General features: G+C 41.7%; 1 protein-coding gene across 1 annotated transcript in view; it reads right to left on the bottom strand.

Moving 5' to 3' along the window:
• Nucleotides 1-14,608: 14,608 nt before the first annotated feature.
• The window catches only part of LOC109241080, a 12,979-nt gene continuing 5,590 nt past the window's right edge, over nucleotides 14,609-21,997 (bottom strand). Inside the window, exons 4-7 of the mRNA XM_019407791.1 lie at nucleotides 15,953-16,509; nucleotides 15,778-15,848; nucleotides 15,310-15,591; nucleotides 14,609-15,129 (exon numbers count right to left, since the gene is read on the bottom strand). Coding sequence (XP_019263336.1) covers nucleotides 14,609-15,129; nucleotides 15,310-15,591; nucleotides 15,778-15,848; nucleotides 15,953-16,509 — 1,431 coding nt within the window. The remainder of the gene's footprint in view (nucleotides 15,130-15,309; nucleotides 15,592-15,777; nucleotides 15,849-15,952; nucleotides 16,510-21,997) is intronic.

The raw sequence follows: 21,997 nt of genomic DNA, 5'->3' as shown, positions 1-21,997 counted from the left end.
CGGGATTGCCTGTTGATGCAAGGAATAAGGGCTGGCTTGATGCCTTAACGGCCGACCTAATAACCTTTCGGAATGGGGGATCCTTGTTGGCAACAACCACGATAGTAATTGGGGAACTACTGGGCTGAAATGGGATCAGATGTTTTCACATCCTACCGTAGTGACCGGTTTGTCTTGATTTCCGATTATTACACTTAAATTCAGTGTATAACTTATCATGAAACTGCATAGCACCCTAATCATTCCATTTCTAATAACATTTACAAAAGAAACACGCCCTCTTCTTACAGATAATAGATAGATAGGATTGTCCTGTAACACCCACACTTTAGACAGAGTCTCACATCGGCAAAATACAAGAGGGATTCTGACTATATAAGTTAACAAACACTACACCCTAGTGATGCGTTTTAAATCCGTGAGGGCCTAGGCCCAGAGCAGATAATATCACTAGCGGGCTAGGCTTTTACATATAGTATCAGAGCCACTTTTGTGTCAGCCTTGCCGATGGCGGGCCAGAGTTCAATTGACTTTAGGCAAATCTCAGTTAGGCGGGACAAACTTCAGTGTTGAGTTTAGGCGAATCCCATACGGTGGGGCAAACCTCAGCGAGGATGCATCCCATGCGGTGGGGAAAACCTCAGCGAGGATATTGAGTCCATAAGAGGGGGTGTATGTAACACTCCAAATCCCTTGCGGTGGGGCAAACCTCAACGAGGGGGTGTATGTAACACTCCAAACTTTAGATAGAGTCCCATATCGGCAAAACACAAGAGAAATTCTGAGTATATAACTTAACAAACACTAGACCCTAGTAACGCGTTTTAAAATCGTAAGAACCTAGGTCCAGAGCGAACAATATCACTAACGGATTGGACTGGTACATGTCCAAACGCCAAGGGACTCCAACTCCCTCTTGTGGGTGTTTAAATTTGACTGCCAGTACTTAGTCAACCTCAACCAATTCTCTTTTTCCTTAATATATAACGCTGCCTCTGACTTGGTATTAGATGCTATATTCTTGATAGCTGTGTAACAAACTTAAACCAATACATGGTGGGTAAGAAGATATAGAGGCACAAAGAAAGAAAAAGTTTACTCCTTCCGGTTCACTTTTATTGATTTTTAGCATGTTTTTTAGGTAGTTCATGATAAATTTTTCAGATATCAAGAAGAAATTAACTTTTTTTATTCAAAGCTGCCCTTGAAGTAAAGAACCTAGGAGTATTTATAATATTTTCAATGAATAAATTAAGGTTTGTAGTCAATTTTATTATTAATTAATATTAAAAGGTGAATTCCTTAAATATGTTTGAAAACAACCAAAAAAATCAATTAAAATAGAGCGAAGGGAGTATATTTTAAAACTTTATATTAAACTACTTAAATTTTTCTATTAGTTAAAATTTTTACAACAACATCCAAGGTCATGTATTGCAAACACATGACTAACATCCTATTAACTTAAATTAATTTTTACTAATATAAATAAGAATTTTACTATGTAAATTAAATTTATGATTACTTTTGAATACTACAGATAATCAATAAGTATGAAAAAATAATGGCAGTACGCATTAAATGCAGTAGAAATTGATATTCCCTCCGTCTCATCATATGTGTCGTGATTCTCTTGTGCACACCACTTAAAAAAGAATAGTTTTTGACTGTTTTACCCTTATTAAATATTTTCTCAATTTATGTGTCATCTCCATCAATGACATTATCCATATTTTTACTAGATGCGAATGCAATTGATTTGCTTCATAGAATATATGAAGAGACACCTAGGATAATTAACAAACCAGTAATGCAAACTCTTTCAACAAATAAATGACATTTATTTTCTTTATATTCTTTCATTACGTGTACTCTAACATAACTTCAAAAGTTTGAATATACTTTATAAAGGACTTTGGTAATTAAAATATTGATTGCAATAGTGTAAACATGATTAAAGTGTTTAAGATTACAAGGTAGACTTCTTGGTATTTGAATAAAATTATCCATAAGTAATGTTTTCGTACTCTTCTAAGATAATTAATTATTAAGGGTAAAAAAGAAAAAAAATATAATCAATTTTGTCTTGAACTTCTAGAATGACAAAAAATTTGAGATAACTATTTTTAGTAACCACGATACATATTATGAGATGGAGGGAGTACTTTTCAGATGATTAAATTCTTTATTGGTTTCTTGTATCCTGCAAGAGAAGAGATTTCAATGTATTACCACTATACGATCTCTCTATGACTGTTTTGATTCTATTGGATGCTTGGAGGTTGAGAGATACAACATGAATATCCAATTCTCCACGCACGGTCTATGGCTCAGAGCCGTGTTTTAAATTGCTTTTTTGGTGTTCCGGGGCGGGGAACAACCAAAACGCCTTGAGATTCATGTGTGAGACTTAGTTCTCTAAGACTTGCAACCCCAATCATCGATTGTGCGCCCCAAACACGCCTAACGCTCAACGCTTAGGACTCGCCTAATAGTTCCTATGCGAATCATGTGTTGAATTCACTAATTGGAACTATTGACTCTCAAAATTCTTTAACAAATGAATGATTAAAATTTTTTTTATCTGTAGAAATATGAAAATTGTGTATAGCTCAAATAATGAACCATAGTGTTGTATACTTTCCAATTGAGAACATAGTGATGGTGAATATAATTTGAATTTCTTCTAAAAATAGATAACCAAAAGTTATATTTTACTTGATAGATCTTCATGTCTTAGTTCTCCGTCTCTCAAAATTATCATATATTCCTTATTTTTGATTTAAAAATAATTTTATATATTCATGAAGGAGTAATATTAAATTACAGTGTTGATAAAATTAATCAAGTATTTACTTTTTAGGAGGTAGAATATGCAGTTTGATAATATTTCTTAAGAAACTATAATATTTAATTGTTTGAAAGTTAAGACGTTGTAGTTAATTTATAATTCACAGTAACTTTAACAGTATTACATTATTTGTACTTGTAAAAAATGCTAGATATTTTATTTTATATGAGTTTCTTAATTTTTTTTCTTGAATTTTAAATCTTTTATATTTTTTGTGTTATAATGCTATATTAGAAATTCGTAAATTTAAAAATCTAAAGATTTGTGGGACTTACATCCCTATATATATATATATATATATATATATATATATATATATATATATATATATATATATATATACACACACACACACACACCGCCTCACACCATCGCCTTTTAAGTAGAAATGGCATGTGCTAGCCACTTTTTAATGTGGTATTTAGTTTTTATCCAACATTTTTAATGCTGAGCAAAACTAGTCACTACTCTATTAAAATTAATATGTAAAGATGGTTTTACCATTTCTTCATGAGTGTTGTATAAACATTAAGGAAATTTTGTCCTTAATATTTATACAGTACTCATGAAGTTATATTTGAAACTTCTATATATATAATATCGGTTTGGTTTGGTTTCGATTTGACTTTTTTTATTTAAAACCAAACCAAACCAATTATAATTGGGTTTTTTTCCCAACACCAAACCAAATCAAACCAAACTATAGTCAGATCTTTTTCTCGATTTGACACGGATTGTCGGTATGGTGCGGTTTGTCAGTTTCGTTTGTACACCAACGCCATGTAAATAGTGCATCTGTTTGTTTCACATTATCCTCTTTGCTCCACTTTCACCTTAGTGAAATCTCACTGCTCCTATTTCGATACCTGCACAAGATAGGTCCATATGATACAACTTTTGATGTTCTAGAATTACTTCCAACTATTATGCATGTGCGCGGAAACTTGAGATTACAAATGGATTCTGATTGCTAATAGAAAAAAGATGAATTTTCTGATTGTATATTCATCCGTTCACTGTATATGTGTATATATACAAAGCAAAGAGAATAAAATCTGTTATTCCTATCCTACGTGTCTTAATGCTATTGCTCTATGTATAACAAACAAGGAATATGTAAATAAGAATACAACAAATTCTGATATCTATAAGTTTCTCACACTCTTCTCACGTGTGAAGAATTTTCTAGAATTTAGTATTAGTTGCTTGCCAGGTGTCTTTTCTTCAACACAGATGGATGGCTCTGATTTGTTTGATCTCATCAAAGATGAAGGGCTCAGATTCCTTTGATTAAGCAAAGAAAAAATGGTCTGATTATTCTTGGATGTATCGAGATTGAACTTCCAAACTCTCTATTGTCTTTCTTCTTCTTGTCTCTCTAATTCATCTCTGCTTGGTAAATCTATATATGCCTTAGAGAAATTAGAGAAGTTGATTCCAACATGTCACGACCCAAAATCCACTAAGGGTCGTGATGGCGCCGGACATCGTTGTCAGGCAAGCCAACCCAATACTTAATTAAACTCCATCTTTAACAATTTTTTGAAAACCAAGATTTTCCTTCAAATTTCATAAGTAAAAAGATAACTGCTTCAATTCAAATTAAATACTAGCAATCAATACAAAATATTTAAAAATCATCCCAGAACCCGGTCTCACAAGTGCATGAGCATCTACTGATAAGTAAATAAAATACAACATCCGTCCGTAATACAGTGGACAGGAAATAAGTACAACATACTGAGAAGGACTATACTAGCTGCGGGCCACCTCGAATAATGCAACTCACCTAGTCCCCAAATCATCCGCTGCTGCTACGCCCAGTAGGCCACCAGAGTTACATATACCTGTGCAACAAAAATGCACAGAAGTGTAGTATGAGTACGTAATCAACGTGTACTCAATGAGTATCCCGCCTAATCTCGAAGAAGTAGAGACGAGATGGTCGACTTCAATGCTTGCTAGAGGTCCAATAATAATATACCAAAAGTGTGAGGAAATCGTGGATTTGTATAGCAGTTCTAACTCACAAAGCGGGGAGACAGGTAAACACCTTTAACAAATAATAAAGGATTTTCAAGGTTTACTTTTCATTATCTTATCAATTTATATCAAGCCATGAAAGGCAATATCAACATTTAAATTCTCGGGAAACAATATATATATCATGCGCAAATCATGCCGAGGTCGACGACCCGCTCCAACAGAAATGTAAACTGTGCACTGCCGAGGGTCGAACGGCACGGACCATAGATGCATCTATTTAATCTGCCGAGGCGTTCGGCCCGCTCCATAAATAAACACATACCCTGCTCGCGAATCATGCATGCGACGCAGATACACATAGGGATACATGCTCAATCAGTTAATTAAGAACTTATCGGGGGAATATTTATCCAAATAAAACCAATTCTCCTTTAACAAATTTCCTTTTAGAAATTCACTTACTAATTCAATGTGATTTAAGCAATTCAAGCTATCAATGGGTTCATAAACAATCCAAGTATAACATGCTTTTGGGTCCTAACTACCCGGGTAATAGCATAATAGTAGCTACGCACGGACTCTCGTCACCCCGTGCGTTCGTAGCCCCCGCAATTAGGAGCACATAATCAATTATTTCACCTATGGGTACAATTCCCTCTTACAAGGTTAGAAAGGAGACTCACCTCGCTCCGAAGATCCATAACTGGCAATCCACGCCCTTCCAGGGACTCCAATTGATGCACCATGCTCCAAAACTAGCCAACGGTTACGCAAATCCATTAATATATGCTCAAATATTCATTACAAACTAATTTATAGCAATTCCTAACTCCGATCGAAAAGTTGACCAAAACGCCCTCGGGCCCACGTGCCCGGAATCCGAAATTTTTCGAAGATAAAGATTACCCATGACCTTAGGAACTCAAATATATAATCTTCTCTCAATTCCATACTCAAAATCGTGGCTAAATTCCAAGATTACTAGTTTTTTAGGTTTTCCACCAAAACTTCAAATTTATACAATTTTCCAAGTCTAAATCCATTATAAACCTTGTATTTAACTCCAAGCTAGCATAAATTACTTACCTCATGACAAGTGACGAAAATGGCACCCCAAAACTACTCCCCATAGACTCCAATGGAAGAAAAATGGGGTTGAAATGAACTCAACCCCGAACTTAAAAGACCTCACTACTTCAGCTATTTCCGCACCTGCGGTTCCTTGGCCGCTTCTGCGGTTCCGCAGGTGTGGTTAAAATGCCGCATCTGCAGTCTTCCCTGAGCCATCCCTTTCTCGCTTCTGCGACTTGCCACCCGCAGATGCGGTCCCGCTTTTGCGGAACTTTAACTGCATCTGCGGTCCTCTCCAAGATACTCCCATCCGCTTCTGCGACCCTTTCTCTGCAGATGCGGTCCTGCTTTTGCGGTACTTTGACCGCATCTGCGGTCCTCAAGCCTTAGACCAAAACCCGCTTCTGCGGCTCCCTGTCCGCTTCTGCGGTGCCGCTTCTGCGGTCAACCCACCGCAGAAGCGAAAATACCAGCAACCAGATTCCTTTAGCTGTCCAAAAATCCAAATTTCGATCCGTTAACCATTCGGAATCCACCCGAGGCCCCCGGAACCCCAACCAATCATACTAACCAGTCCCAAAACACATTGCAGACTTGCTCGAGGCCTCGAATCACATCAAACAACACGAAAATCATGAATCGACCTCCAATCCAAACTTAATGAACTTCAAAAATTCACACTTCTATTTCCGATGTTTAAACCTATCAAATCACGTCCGATTGACCTCAAATTTTGCGTACAAGTCATATTTGACATTATGGACCTACTGCAACTTCCGAAATCGGATTCCGACCCCGATATCAAAAAGTCCACTTCCGGTCAAACTTCTCAAAAACCTTCAAATTTCTATCTTTAGCCAAATTCTACGGACCTCCAAATTCCCTTCCGATTGCGCTCCCAACTCCAGAATCACCATACGGAGCTATTCTCAAAATCGAAATCCCAAACGGACATCGATAGCACTGAAATGCACTTCAAGCCAAACTTAAGAAATTCCTTCAAAAATGCTAACTTCCACAATAGGCGCCAAAACGCTCCCGGGCTATCCAAAACCCGCACCGGGCATACGCCTAAGTCCGAAATCATCATACGAACCTGCTGGAACCTTCAGATCCCGATTCCGAGGTCGTTTACTCAAGAATCCCATCCTAGTTCATTCTTTCAACTTTAAGCTTTCGAAATGAGAATTCTCTTTCCAAATCAACTCTGGACTTCCCGAAATTCAATTCCGACCACGCGCGCAAGTCGTAATACTCGAAATGAAGCTGCTCATGGCCTCAGGCTGCTGAACGGAGCGCTGGAACTCAAAACGACCGGTCGGGTCGTTACATTCTCTCCCACTTAAACATACGTTCGTCCTCGAACGTGCTGAGAACTACTCTGAAGCAGTCTGAAATCACTGTTTAACACCTCATGCACCTTCTCGTGCTACCACAACTCAGTTGAGCGCATTTGCTCGATCAATTCTGAAGATATTTCCTTTTATTCAAGCAGATAGGCCTTAGAGCCTAATTCCAACATCCAAAATTCTCTGTCATGCCTGTTTCCAACATACGAGCACCGTATCAATCACCACACGCTGTACCCAAACATGACTGCATAACTTTGCTGAATTCACACCTTGCATCATTTTACTCACCGGACCACAATGACATTTTCTGATCAACTTAGTCGAAATTCCACGAATCTGATGCTCCCATTGCACCCCATGACATACACAGGTCCTACTCTAACTCTTACAATGCCGCCACAACGGAAGAGATGTGCAGAAATTCATAATCAACTGCCAAATCAACCAATCATTTGGGTCTATACTCCTGACAATAACCATCACCTCATTCTGAACCAAATAATGGTCTTTGCTCCTTAATTTATTTCACGTAATCAGATTGCACTGATCCTAAATCCAACAACCTCGTCTCACCCAGTATGAACTGCTCAGGCAATAAGCCATCCCGACATGACCAAAAGTCTCATATGATGCCTCATTGTGCCAATAGGCTACCAATTAGAATGCAATATAAAAAGGAAAATGAACTCTGAAAAGAACTTTAATTACCCCGCTCGCGAATCATACATGCGACGCGGGCGCACAACTAATATGAGCTTCCTTCAGAAGATAGGAAACAGAACACAATAAAGAGATACGGGGAACTGTACTGAACATCACGCTGTTGCGGCGCGCAACACGATCCAAACAACATAACCATGGCGGCGTGCCACCCGATCCAAATAACATACCCATGGCGGCGTGCCAACCGATCCACACGTAGAACTCACATAAGGAGATATACATCGAGCTAAATTGCTCATTACAACAAGATATCGAATTTGGTCACAAGCACGCTAAGTGCATAATACCCTCCCTGAGGGGACATATAGCGCTATAAGCTACAAAACTCAAGCACAACTGAGGTGCGATATACAATCTGAATCTCAAGAGCCATTTTGCTCATAATACGTCATTTCCACGCGGATCCTCAACACATAAACAATCCCACAGGCCGTCTCACAACTCACACGGCGCAATGTATCACTCCATAAAGCATATAACAACGAAATAACACCCTGACTACTCCCCCATAAGGAGCGCATTACTGAAATGAACACAACTGGCCTGACATAGAGCTCACATTCACATTTAAATTCATCCACCGACCTCGAGTCGATCCCGATCATATCAACTAAACCAATAACCTTTCAAAGGTCCATACTAATTTCCCTCTTCTCATAACACACAAGAACAACCATCATAACCGGAGTACTCATCCTCAGTCCACAACTCAGTAACTGAGTGCCCTCCAGGCATATATTCTCAAATCAACGATATCATCACAACCTTCATACTTGGTTTAAGTCTTTAATCAATCTAGTGACTACCTGCCTCACTCATACGATCTTCCTGTGGGACACACTCCCACAACCTACCATAACAAATAACTGGGTCGTACCTCCAAACTACCGGCCGTACTAACGCCGTAAAGCGATCAAGAATAATTAACCAGGATGCAAAGTCCTTTTTTTTACAAACAACCTATCTTAGGTGACACTGATGACAAAACCAACTTACTTTAAACATCGAAACTCCTCTCCTGCTCATCCGAGCTCGTGACATCCTTGTCAACACCGAACTGCTACCTTGATCTTCACTTCAAATTCCATACCACTTGCTGCATTTAACATGCCAATATACGATAGAACTCGTTCCTTATCATAGCTTCGGGACCACTGTTAGATTGACATTTCATCACATAAAAGCTTTCCACTTAACTCACTTCAGGAGAACCATAGCAGCACACAGGCGAATTTTCATAAACGTAGGATATGCAAATCTCTAAGTAGTGGTCTAAGCCACCATAGCCCTTCTGGAATCTGCTTCCACACAACAAGCCATAACAGTAGAATGCTTCTGAATAACATCAATTGCGGCGGCTGACAAGCCTGATACGTACCATCACAAATCACTTGCATAACTCGATCACGCTGAAGGAAACTGATCACTAACACTAATATGCCAAATTCAACTATGGACAATCAATCTAGCTTCTTCCAATTTATCCTTGATTGCCTTAGAGATAATACAAACTCCATCCGACACATAACATGCTCCATCTGCACTCATCTCGAGTGACCTTGAATCACGAGACCATGTTGTCTCAAATCTCACGAACTGATTTCACACCTCCCATTTGCTACATCGCAAGCCAAAACATCACAGAACGTCCTGAGCCTCCATTCGTAAGCTGCTGCAAAAGCTTGATTCTCAACTGCACCTATAGGCTCGAAATCATTAGGCACCACACTTCACCCATTTTAGTCCATTAGGACCGTTGCTGAGAGCCACCCGCTCTGACTTGGCCCCGCATATAATCAACTCCATGAGTCTTCCATCACATGAATACCCCCTTGGTGAAGAACCCGCCGAATCACTTCCCTTGGAACCCACATCTATACAAAGCAAAATCCTGAATCCTTCCCCAAGCCTGAACATGGGCCAATAAGGCCAATGATAGCCCACCTTCAATAATTCCTTTGCCCAGATTACCACTTATGGTTTTTTTTCCCGTAGCTGAAATGGCCCATCCATATGCTAATAACCAGAAACCTCGCAAGTAGTTAACTCTGCAACCCCATCATAAGCGGTGGGACTCTCCCACTTAGCTCGAAGCCACTATCACACAACTCTGGAATTTACCAGGATTCTTAATCTCCTATTGACATAACCTTGCGCAATCAACCGCCAAAATTCTCGATATCTTACTGTAGAAACCCCCTTTTTATACTCTGAATCATCAACAACATTCGCACGACCGATCCCTTTGCTGTATAACCCATAGAATTCTTCGCAGAAGCCTCGCCAACCACGCGACCGCTAAAGTGCTCACAGGAATAACCCACCTGTAAAAGACTCTCCCCGGCATCTTCCAACACTGCTGCACAGGGTACAATCACTACGACATCAATGACCCATCCTGAGTCTCAGCTCACTCTCCAGCTGCACAGGTCTATTTACCCCTCGTGGACATCATTTAAATGTGCGACAACATCCTTCTAATTCAAAGTCATGCTACATCCTTCTTCATTTAAGCGGATCCTTTCCATTATCCGGCCGCACAAGAACCCCTACTTCAAATTAGATCTGTAGACCCCAATAGCCAAGCACCAATATTCCCAAATCGCTCCGAACTCTCCTTAAGGCGCATAGTCGTCTTATCACCAAGCCCCTACGCAGCTCCGCCACTCTCCCACTTAGGTCAAACTCACCTCTTCAATCAACTACTCGGCCTGCGCTTCCTAAACCTAGCCTTTTAGAAGTTTAAGACTCCGCCCGAAACTTCCCACGCGTCTTTCTTGTCTTTTGCTACTCAGTTGTTGCCTTAATAAAATTTATCTTCATAGAACTTGAATCCACAATTCGCTACTGACTTAAACCTTTCCGAAGGTCATCTTTATTGGACCGTCGACATTAGAAATACTGATTCACTCCTGAACCACCGAACCCTGCGATATCTAACAGTTGTACCTCCAATATTATTTCACAGTATCTTGCCCCAAAGGCGAATTGTAGCAGATCATAACACCGACAAACTTAGCACGTTCAATTAGGACAACGACATCCCATCACAGAAGAAAGCTCTACAACGCTTGCAAATACCAAGTCTCATTACTTCCACCAGCCCACATCTGACCATCCTTAGTTCGATTGTCTTTCCCCTCCCGAGAATAAAATACTGAATCTCTTGGTTATGCACTGAGTAAACCTCCCTTCAAGTCGTTCACTGCCCCGACACGTGGGCAAACATCTCACCATCATATCACTACTGCGGAACAGTCATTCATAGGCATCATGGCAACTTGTGCCTAGCCCCAAGCCCTCAGAAGTACCGTTACTGAGCTGAAACATTAAAATATCATTCCATAAGGCGACGATAATAATCAAATCAACTACACCGGGAGAAACATCCCGCACCACATCCGTAGTACCGTTATGATTCTTCAATTCTCGATTTATAACAAGCGCTTTGCGTCGTGTAAGTTTGAGTAAGAATGAATTAAAAGCATACGCCTCCAGTGATCAAATCGCACGATAAGGAATCTAGAAGGGAAGTACTCCTAACAGTCCTGCAGCCTCCCGAGGATAAGTACAGACGTCTCCGTATCAATCCGCGAGACTCCACTAGACTTGCTCATGACTCGTGAGACCCTAGGAACCTAGTGCTCTGATACCATGTTGTCACAACCCAAAATCCACTAAGGGTCGTGATGGCGCCGGACACCGCTGTCAGGCAAGCCAACCCAATACTTAATTAAACTCCATCTTTAACAATTTTTTGAAAACCAAGATTTTCCTTCAAATTTCATAAGTAAAAAGATAACTGTTTCAATTTAAATTAAATACTAGCAATCAATACAAAATATTTAAAAACCATCCCAGAACCCGGTGTCACAAGTGCATGAGCATCTACTAATAAGAAAATAAAATACAACATCCGTCCGGAATACAGTGGACAAGAAATAAGTACAACATACTGAGAAGGACTATACTAGCTGCGGGCCGCCTCGAATAATGCAACTCACCTAGTCCCCAAATCATCCGGCTGCTACGCCCAGTAGGCCGCTAGAGTTACATATACCTGTGCAACAAAAATGCACAGAAGTGTAGTATGAGTATGTAATCAACGTGTACTCAATGAGTATCCCGCCTAATCTCGAGGAAGTAGAGACGAGATGGTCGACTTCAATGCTTGCTAGAGGTCCAATAATAATATACCAAAAGTGTGAGGAAATCGTAGATTTGTATAGCAGTTCTAACTCACAAAGCGGGGAGACAGGTAAACACCTTTAACAAATAATAAAGGATTTTCAAGGTTTACTTTTCATTATCTTATCAATTTATATCAAGCCATGAAAGGCAATATCAACATTTAAATTCTCGGGAAACAATATATATATCATGCGCAAATCATGCCGAGGTCGACGGCCCGCTCCAACAGAAATGTAAACTGTGCACTGCCGAGGGTCGAACGGCACGAACCATAGATGCATCTATTTAATCTGCCGAGGCGTTCGGCCCGCTCCATAAATAAACACATACCCTGCTCGCGAATAATGCATGCGACGCAGGTACACATAGGGATACATGCTCAATCAGTCAATTAAGAGCTTATAGGGGGAATATTTATCCAAATAAAACGAATTCTCCTTTAACAAATTTTAAGAAATAAGGTTTAATCCTTTTAGAATTTCACTTACTAATTCAATGTGATTTAAGCAATTCAAGCTAGCAATGGGTTCATAAACAATCCAAGTATAACATGCTTTTGGGTCCTAACTACCTGGGTAATAGCATAATAGTAGCTACGCACGGACTCTCGTCACCCCGTGCGTACGTAGCGCCCGCAATTAGGAGCTCATAATTAGTTATTTCACCTATGGGGACAATTCCCTCTTACAAGGTTAGAAAGGAGACTCACCTCGCTCCGAAGATCCATAACCGGCAATCCACGCCCTTCCGGGGACTCCAATTGATGCACCATGCTCCAAAACTAGCCAACAGTTATGCAAATCCATTAATATATGCTCAAATATTCATTATAAACTAATTTATAGCAATTCCTAATTCTGATCGAAAAGTTGACCAAAACGCCCTCGGGCCCACGTGCCCGAAATCCGAAATTTTTCGAAGATAAAGATTACCCATGACCTTAGGAACTCAAATATATAATCTTCTCTCAATTCCATACTCAAAATCGGGGCTAAATTCCATGATTACTAGTTTTCTAGGTTTTCCACCAAAACCTCAAATTTATACAATTTTCCAAGCCTAAATCCATATATAAACCTTGTATTTAACTCCAAGCTAGCATAAATTACTTACCTCATGATAAGTGACGAAAATGGCACCCCAAAACTGCTCCCCATCGACTCCAATGGAAGAAAAATGGGGTTGAAATGAACTCAACCCCGAACTTAAAAGACCTCACTGCTTCAGCTATTTCTGCACCTGCGGTTCCTTGGCCACTTCTGCGGTTCCGCAGGTGCGGATAAAATACCGCATCTGCGGTCTTCCATGATCCACCCCTTTCTCGCTTCTACGACTTGCCACCCGCAGATGCGGTCCCGCTTCTGCGGAACTTTGACCGCATCTGTGGTCCTCTCCAAGATACTCCCATCCGCTTTTGCGACCCTTTCTCCGCAGATGCGATCCCGCTTCTGTGGTACTTTGACTGCATCTGCGGTCCTCAAGCCTTAGACCAAAACCCGCTTCTGCGGCTCCCTGTCCGCTTCTGCGGTCAACCCACCGCAGAAGCGAAAATACCAGCAACCAGATTCCTTCAGCTGTCCAAAAATCCAAATTTCGATCCGTTAACCGCCCGGAATCCATCCGAGGCCCCCGGGACCCCAACCAATCATACCAACCAGTCCCAAAACACATTACGGACTTGCTCGAGGCCTCGAATCACATCAAACAACACGAAAATCATGAATCGACCTCCAATCCAAACTTAATGAACTTCAAAAATTCACACTTCTATTTCCGATGTTTAAACCTATCAAATCACGTCCGATTGACCTCAAATTTTGCGTACAAGTCATATTTGACATTACGGACCTACTGAAACTTCCGGAATCGGATTCCGACCCCGATATCAAAAAGTCCACTTCCGGTCAAACTTCTTAAAAACCTTCAAATTTCTATCTTTAGCCAAATGGCTCCAAAATGACCTACAGACCTCCAAATTCACTTCCGATTGTGCTCCCAACTCCAGAATCACCATACGGAGCTATTCTCAGACTCAGAATCCCAAACGGACGTCGATAACACTGGAATGCTCTTCAAGCCAAACTTAAGAAATTCCTTCAAAAATGCTAACTTCCACAATAGGCGCCAAAACGCTCCCAGGTTATCCAAAACCCGCACCTGGCATACGCCTAAGTCCGAAATCATCATACGAACCTGCTGGAACCTTCAGATCCCGATTCCGAGGTCGTTTACTCAAGAATCCCATCCTAGTTCATTCTTTCAACTTTAAGCTTCCGAAATGAGAGTTCTCTTTCCAAATCAACTCTGGACTTCCCGAAATTCAATTCCGACCATGCGCACAAGTCGTAATACTCAAAATGAAGCTGCTCATGGCCTCAGGCTGCTGAACGGAGTGCTAGAACTCAAAACGACCGGTCGGGTCGTTACACAACATTCACCCGCAAGTTGGAGGGGATGAAGTGACACCCAACTTGTCGATGATAGATCTGTGAGCAGAGCCCGACAAGGGTTTGGTACAGACGTCGGCGAGCTGGTTATGTGACAGAATATAAGAGAGAGAGATGATTCCGGCTAGAAACTGTTGCCGGACAAAGTGACAGTCCAGCTCCACGTGCTTTGTACGCTCATGGAAAACTGGATTTTTGGTGATATGGATGGCTGCCTGACTATTAGAGTGCAGAGGTACCGACAAAGATGGAGGAACAGAGAAATCTTCAAGTAAGCGAACCAACCAGGTAACCTTTGCAACTACTCGTCGCATTGATCTGTACTCCGCCTCAGCTGAGGATAAGGAAACTAAAGGCTGTTTCTTTGATTTCCAGGATACCGGCGAACCTCCAAGACTGATGTAGAATCCACTAACTGATCGATGAGTGTCAGGACATCTTCCCCAATCGGAGTCACAAAAGGCGACAAGATGAAGCGAGGGATCAGGGTTCATGAGCAATCCCATTCCTGGGTCAGAGAGAAGGTACCGCAAACAATGAAAAGCTGTATCCAAATGGGGTTGACGAGGCGACTGCATATATTGACTCAGATGCTGAACCGCGAAAGACAAATCAGGTCAAGTGTGAGTTAGAAAGTTCAATTTTCCCAAAAGTCTACGGTAAATGGTTGGATCCGGAATCAAGGCACCTTGTTCAGCTCGAAGATGTAGACTGGGATCAATTGGTGAGGATGCAGGCTTAAGATTGCTCACTTCAAACTCTGTTAACAAATCTAAGGTAAATTTCTTTTGAGTCAAAATTAAACCAGATGGTTCCCGAATAATTTCCATACCTAGAAAGTAGTGAGCATGACCTAGGTCCTTAATTTTGAACTCAGAATCAAGAAACTCCTTTAATTGAAACTGCTCTAAGTGATCATCCCCTGTTACTAAAATATCGTCGACATAAACAGCAACTATAGTGATCCTTCCTTTAGATATTTTGAAAAATAAAGAGTAGTCATTTAGAGAATGTGAATAGCCTTTGAAATTTAAAGCTACTGTGAGCCTGGAATACATTGCCGTGAAGCTTGTCGTAGACCATATAAAGATTTCCTCAAAAGACAAGAATGATTAGGGGATGGAGGGTTCAACCCTACTGGAAATTTCATGAATACCTCTTCTTGCAAATCTCCATGCAAGAAGGCGTTTTTTACATCCAGTTGAAACAATTCCCAGTTCTTTTTTACTGCTATGGCAAGAAGACACCTTATAGTAGTCACTTTTACCACCGGTGAAAATGTCTCGGTGAAATCTATACCTTCTCTTTGAGTGTCCCCTCATATGACCAACCTTGCCTTGTATCTCTCCAAAGTACCATCAGACCTATACTTAACTTTGTATACCCATTTGCAAGGCAAAGCCTTCTTCCCAACAGGTAGAGAAACCACTTCCCAGGTTTTGTTAGCCTCTAAGGCTTCAAGTTCTTTGGCCATAGCCTCTTGCCACCCTGGGTGAAGTGCTGCTTGGTAATAGGATGTAGGTTCTGTGATATAGGTAATGGATTTGAGTAAGGATTGGTTGGTAGCTGACAAAGCAGAAAAAGGTAACACAGTAGGTTGGGTAGGAGCAGAAAAGCATGAGGAAGTGAGATCAGTTAAAAAGACTGAATTGCAAACATAGTCTTTGAGATACTCAGGAGTTCTGTGAGGTCTGGATGATCTTCTGAGTTCAGGTGCTGATATATTATTTGGTGAAGAGGGAATTCTTATTGGGGAAGGATGAGAGGGTGCAACAGGAGTTGATATATGAGAAGGTGATGGAGAGATATGAGTAGGGTCCCTTGAAGTAAGAACTTGAGGTACTGAGTTGGTAGATTCTTTAATCAGGTTATCTGTGAAATGTGAAGTCTGAAAGGGAAAGAGAGACCGACATTGCTGTGTAGAGGAAAAGGGAAAAACTGATTCATGGAATTTAACATCCCTAAAAACAAAGACCTTCATACTTTCTAGATTCAAGAGTTTGTATCCTTTCTTCCCTTGAGGATAACCCAAAAATACACATGGTACAGACCTTGGATCAAGTTTGGATCTGTGAGGGGATAGAGCACAAGCATAGGCTAGACATCCAAAACTTTTTAGAGTATGATATGAGGGTGGAGTTCCATATAAGACTTCATAGGGAGTTTTGAGCTTGAGAACCTTGGAGGGAAATCTATTAATCAGATAGGTGGCAGTTAGAAGACATTCTCCCTAAAAGGGAATAGGAAGTTTGGACTGATATAAGAGTGCTCGACAGGTTTCTAAAAGGTGTCTGTGTTTTCTCTCCACTATTCCATTCTGTTGTGGGGTATAAACACAAGTAGTGTCACGTCCCGGATTTTTCCCACCATCGGGTGTCGTGATGGCGCCTACTAACGGAGCTAGGCCAGCCATACATTAAACATTCGCTATCCAACCTCAACAATATAATATACTAACAACAGTTAAAGAAATGCGGAAGACTTTAAGTTTAACAAAAAGATATAAAAATGCGGAAGTTTGAAACACATCCCTACCCAAAATCTGGTGTCACTAGCTCACGGACTACTATAGAATACTACAACAAGTCTGAATGAAGGAAATACACATGTCTGTTTCGGTACAATGAAAACAAACTGAAATAAGGAAAGGGACTTCGGCCTGCGAACGCCAGCTAGGCTACCTCGAGAGTCCCTGGACTGAAGATAGCTCCCGGATAAGAATCCTACTGCTGCTGTCCAAAAGCTGCTCCTGGATCTGTGCACAAAGAAATGCACAGAGTGTAGTATCAGCACAACCGACCCCATGTGCTGGTAAGTGTCTGGCCTAACCCCGGCGAAGTAGTGACGAGGCTAGACAGGACTACCAAACCAACCTGTACAATTTTTATATACAAATATGCAACAAAAGGAAAGAAAATACCGAAACTAAACAGTTAAAAGGGAGGGAAACATGCTATGGGGAGAGTACAAATTGGATATAAAGTTCATCAGCATAATTAAGAAACATGGCACAACAATAATTATCAAAGAATAAGAAATTCAATAGTTGCACGGCATCACCCTTCATGCTTTTACTCTCAATCTCACCCAAAGCAATCAAATAAAATGCACGGCATCACCCTTCGTGCTTTCCCTCACATAGCTCTCATCTCATGGCACGGAATGACCCTTCGTGCAAATATAATCAATTCAGAGCACGGAATGTACCTTCGTGCATAAATAGTCAAAACATAGCACGGAATGACCCTTCGTGCAAATATAATCAAGAATAGCACGGAATGACCCTTCGTGCAATTTCACTCTTCCTCACCCAAATAACAGTCACAACCAAACGGGCAAGAGGAATAAACAAGTAATATGAACTATCCCGGCAAGGGAATAACACAAATAACAACCAAGTCCCGGCAAGGGAACAATAACAATATCTTTCACAACCCGGCAAGGGCAATACTCACTGTAATCAAACCATCCCGGCAAGGGATTAATCACAACTCTTTTCAATACGTTCATCTCTTACTCAATGGTATTTATCACTCGAGCCAATGCTCCAAAATATTAATATTTCACAACTTATCCTCAAACTCTTCACATTTGCAGAAAAACATGTTGTAGCTTGGAAGAGTTCCAAATTACCTCAAAAACAAGTACAAACAAAGACCCACGGTCATGCTAGACTCCGGTGTATAGACACTCGTCACCACGCCTATACACCGTACTCGATCAATTAGCAAATAGCATTTATGATACTCTAATACTATTCCCTCAAGCCAAAGTTAGATCAAACACTTACCTCGGTCCGAAAATAGCAATCAAGCCTCTAACACCGCCTTTCCTCTAGAATTCGACTCCGAAACAATGATATCTAATCATAATTAATTCAATAATATCAAATGAGGCTCAACAACATAATCCCATAGCCTAGAAATGAATTTCCTACCATTTTTTCAAAAATAGCAAAATCCGACACCGGGCCCACATGGTCCAAACTCGAGGCTCGGACCAAATTCCAATCACCCATAACCCCACGAGTTCAAATATATAATTTGTTTCAAGATCCGACCCCAAATTGAGGTTGAATCGCCCTAAATTTTCAAAAACCTAACTCTACCCAAAAGCCCTAATTTCTACCTTGATTTCATGTTCTTAGGCCTAGAACTTAGTGATTAGATGATAAAATAATGAGGAAACGATNTGAAAGTATTAGGAGATAATGAAGTTAAGAATACTTACCCAAAAAGATATGGAGGAAGAGGAGCTTGAAAATCGTCTATGGAGTGTGAAAGAGAAGAGCCCGTGTGAAAAAGTGAGAAAAATCCCATAATGAAGGTTCTGTTTTTTATCGAAAATCGCTGGACGAAATTGTTCTATGCGATCGCGGAGCAAGGGATGCGATCGCATAGAGTAAGAGAAGACTGGTCACTGCGATCGCATGGGAGGACCTGCGATCGCATAGAGGAAAAAAAAAATAGGGCTGCTCAGATTAAAGCTATGCGATCGCGGGGGTAAGGGCTGCGATCGCATTGAAGGACTGGACAAAGCTACGGATCGCGTTGGGATTATTGCGATCGCATAGAACAAACGGGGCAACTTGAAATTTACTCCTCGCGGAGGCTCCTATGCGATCGCATAGAGCAATGTACCAGATACCAGCAAACAGCAAAATACCAGATTTTTCTAAGTGCAAAACCACCCCGAACCACCTCCAAATCACTCCCGAGCCCTCGGGGCTCCCAACAAAACACACACGCTAACTCAATAACATCCTACGAACTTACTCGAGCGATCAAATCCCGAAAATAACATCAAAATCAATGAATCAAACCTCAAAACTCATGATTTTCATTTCAAAGTTCATAAACTTCCAACTTTAGCTATTTAGGTCCGAAACACGTCAAACGACGTCCGATTTCGACCAAATTTCACAGAAAGCGTTTAACGCATATTTAAGACCTGTACCGGGCGTCGGAACCAAAATACGAGCCCGATACCTATATTTTCTAACTCATTTTCATTTCCATTTTTCCTTATTAATTTCAGAAAACAATTTATCATAAAAATTCTTTTACCGGGGTTCTGGACCTCGGATTTCGACTCCGGGCACATGCCCGAGTCCCATATTTTTCTACGGACCTCCCGGGACCGTCACATCACGGGTCCGGGTCCGTTTACCCAAAATGTTGGCCAAAGTCAACTATATCAATATTAATATCATATTTCACCAAATTTTTCACAGAATTCATATATTTTAACATAAAAATTTTCCGGCTTCGCGCCCGGAGTGCGCGCGCAAATCGAGGCAACCAAAAGTGAGGTTTCCAAGGCCTCGGAAGCGCAAAAAAAGGGAGAACCACGGTGATGACCCTTTGGGTTGTCACATTCTCCACCTCTAAAACAATCGTTCGTCCTCGAACGGACAAAGAAAGAAGTACCTGAGTCAGGAAATAGATGAGGGTAACGGCTCCGCATATCAGACTCGGACTCCCAAGTCGATGCCTCAGGAGGATGACCTCTCCACTGAACACGCACTGAAGGAAAACTCTTCGACCTCAACTGCCGAACCTGCCGGTCTAAAATAGCTACCGGCTCCTCCTCGTAGGACGGATCCTTGTCCAACTGGACAGTGCTGAAATCTAACACGTGGGCTGGATCGCCGTGATACCTCCAAAGCATGGACACATGGAACACTGGATGCACGGCTGACAAGCTGGGCGGCAAGGCAATTCTGTAAGCCACCTCTCCCACACGATCGAGAATCTCAAATGGGCCAATGAACCTAGGGCTAAGCCTTCCCTTCTTCCCAAATCTCATCACGCCCTTCATAGGCGACACTCGGAGCAAGACCCGCTCACCAACCATGAAAGCTACATCTCGAACCTTACGATCCGCATAACTCTTTTGCCGCGACTGAGCCGAACGAAGCCTGTCCTGAATGATCTTGACCTTATCCAAGGCCTCCTGAACTAAATCTGTACCCAATAATCGAGCCTCTCCCGGCTCAAACCATCCGACTGGAGACCGACATCGCCTACCATACAACGCCTCATATGGAGCCATCTGAATGCTGGACTGGTAGCTGTTGTTGTAGGCGAACTCTGCTAAAGGTAAAAACTGGTCCCACGAGCCTCCAAAATCAATGACACAGGCTCGGAGCATATCCTCCAATATCTGAATAGTCCTCTCGGACTGGCCGTCTGTCTGAGGATGGAACGCTGTGCTCAACTGAACCTGGGTGCCCAACTCCTGCGGAACTGCTCTCCAAAAGCGCGAGGTAAACTGCGTACCCCGATCCGAAATCGATAGATACCGGCACCCCATGAAGGCGAACAATCTCTCGGATGTAGATCTCAGCTAACCTCTCTGATGAATAGGTGGCTGCAACAGGAATAAAATGTGCTGACTTGGTCAGCCTATCAACAATGACCCAAATAGCATCAAACTTCTTCCGGGTCATCGGAAGTCCAGTCACGAAATCCATGGTAATCCTCTCCCACTTCCACTCGGGAAGCTCAATCCTCTGAAACAAACCACCAGGCCTCTGATGCTCATACTTAACCTGCTGACAGTTCAAACATCGAGCCACATATGCAACAATATCTTTCTTCATCCTACGCCACCAATAATGCTGCCGCAAGTCCTGATACATCTTCGCGGCGCCCGGGTGAATAGAATACCGAGAACTATGGGCCTCCGCTAAGATCAACTCTCGAATCCCATCGACATTGGGCACACAAACTCGCCCCTGCAACCTCAAAACACCATCATCATCTAAGGTCACCTTCGTGGCACCTCCGCGCTGCACCGTGTCTCTCAGGACACACAAATGGGGATCATCAAACTGCCGATCACGGATACGCTCCAATAATGAAGAACGAGCGATTGTACAAGCTAACACTCTGCTAGGCTCAGAAATGTCCAACCTCACAAATCGATTGGCCAGGGCCTGGATATCCAAAGCAAGCGGTCTCTGGCTGACCGGAACATAAGCAAGACTACCCATGCCGGCGGACTTCCTACTCAATGCATCAGCCACTACATTGGCTCTCCCCGGGTGGTACAAGATAGTAACATCATAATCCTTCAACAGCTCCAACCACCTCCTCTGCCTCAAGTTCAACTCCTTCTGCTTGAACAAGTATTGCAGACTCTTGTGATCCGTGTACACCTCACTCGTCACACCACTATAGGTAATGCCTCCAAATCTTCAGAGCATGAACAATGGCTGCCAACTCCGAGATCATGAACCGGGTAATTCTTCTCGTGGATCTTCAACTTCCTGAAGCATAAGTAATGACTCTGCCATCCTGCATAAATACCCGCACCAAGCCCAAATCGGGAAAGCATCACAATACACTGTAATGGGTCCTGAGCCTGTGGGC

This window comes from Nicotiana attenuata, unplaced genomic scaffold, assembly GCF_001879085.1.
Source record: "Nicotiana attenuata strain UT unplaced genomic scaffold, NIATTr2, whole genome shotgun sequence".
Taxonomy (NCBI): domain Eukaryota; kingdom Viridiplantae; phylum Streptophyta; class Magnoliopsida; order Solanales; family Solanaceae; genus Nicotiana; species Nicotiana attenuata.
Note: the sequence above shows the minus strand (reverse complement) of the source record. Positions and strands in the feature narration are given on the sequence as shown.